This window comes from Tigriopus californicus, chromosome 10 (assembly GCF_007210705.1).
Source record: "Tigriopus californicus strain San Diego chromosome 10, Tcal_SD_v2.1, whole genome shotgun sequence".
Taxonomy (NCBI): domain Eukaryota; kingdom Metazoa; phylum Arthropoda; class Copepoda; order Harpacticoida; family Harpacticidae; genus Tigriopus; species Tigriopus californicus.
This window is the reverse complement of record NC_081449.1, coordinates 10,178,096-10,179,169: the sequence shown is the minus strand read 5'-3', so window position 1 is coordinate 10,179,169 and position 1,074 is coordinate 10,178,096. Positions and strand designations below refer to the sequence as shown.

Sequence of the window (1,074 nt, the reverse complement as noted above, 5' to 3'; positions counted from 1 at the left end):
AAAACCGAGATGGAAACGAGTGATAAATGGGAGATCTAAGACATAGAAACCAGCGAGTTAGAGGAAAATATTATACAATAATGATTGTGAGACAAATAGCGAATAATTGGAATACCGTGACACCCCGGAGTTTCCAGAGAAATAGCTCTGTGTTGGATGATCATTTTGAACACTCAACATGCCCTTTGGACCGAACACCTCGAGACGTTGATCATAGCCGTACGAAGCAAAGCGACAAAGGTCAATGACAGCCATGGTTCCTGTGTATCAAACAGTAGAGGAAATGGCAGCAGTATTATCTAGAAATCTCATCAAGTCAAACAATACCGCTCTCAAACTTCATTGTTATAACGACATTGTCAAAGTCATTAATGTTCCTTATTTCGGGTATCGTGGCGTTAGCAATGGAATGAACCTCGATGGGATACTCTCCCAAGATCCAAGTCACCAGATCAATGTCATGCACGGCGCAATCATGAAAGATTCCGCCAGACGTCTTCAAGTATTCCAAAGTTGGCAATGGAGAATCACGACTTGTGGTTTTAATAAGCAAGACCTGTCCGACATCTCCTGAGAATCGATTGAAATTTTTCACGGAACTTATAGAATGGCTATTCTCTCAACCTTTCTGGTTACTCTTGGAGCTTACCTGTCCTTGTTCGCTCATACACTTCCCTGAACGAAGGATCGAAACGTCGATTAAAAGCGCAAAAGAGTGGTTGTCCGGCTTTTTGGGCTGTTTCATAGCATCGTCGAGTGCCTTCTCGGTCTTCCGATATTGGTTTCTCACAGAAAACCGCTTTATTGCCCAAGAGACTTTGCAGAACCAAATTTTCATGAGTGAATGTTGGCGTGGCAATGAGTGTTGCATCGACTTCGGAGCTTTCAAATACTGCTTTCGAATCCTGAAAAAGCATTTATCGTAAACTAGGCCTATAAATCAAAGTAGAGGGACAAAGAGTTGGTGTGTCTTTGATCTTTCACCTGCGGCTCGATGAATTGAACGTCCCCCAATCCCCATTTGGCGCGGAATGAATCCCATTTGGTCTTATCAGCTTCCACGATGTATTTCAG

At 42.9% G+C, this 1,074-nt stretch overlaps 2 protein-coding genes across 3 annotated transcripts in view; one reads left to right on the top strand and one right to left on the bottom strand.

Annotated features, from left to right (window-relative positions):
• LOC131889299 (uncharacterized) overlaps positions 1-1,074 on the top strand; it is a 38,211-nt gene that overhangs the window by 13,542 nt on the left and 23,595 nt on the right. The gene's annotated exons all lie outside the window — the stretch shown is intronic.
• The window catches only part of LOC131889305 (inositol 2-dehydrogenase-like), a gene marked incomplete at its 3' end in the record, with an annotated part of 1,301 nt that continues 227 nt past the window's right edge, over positions 1-1,074 (bottom strand). Inside the window, 5 exon segments of the mRNA XM_059238390.1 lie at positions 1-35; positions 116-260; positions 328-570; positions 650-905; positions 985-1,074. Coding sequence (XP_059094373.1) covers positions 1-35; positions 116-260; positions 328-570; positions 650-905; positions 985-1,074 — 769 coding nt within the window.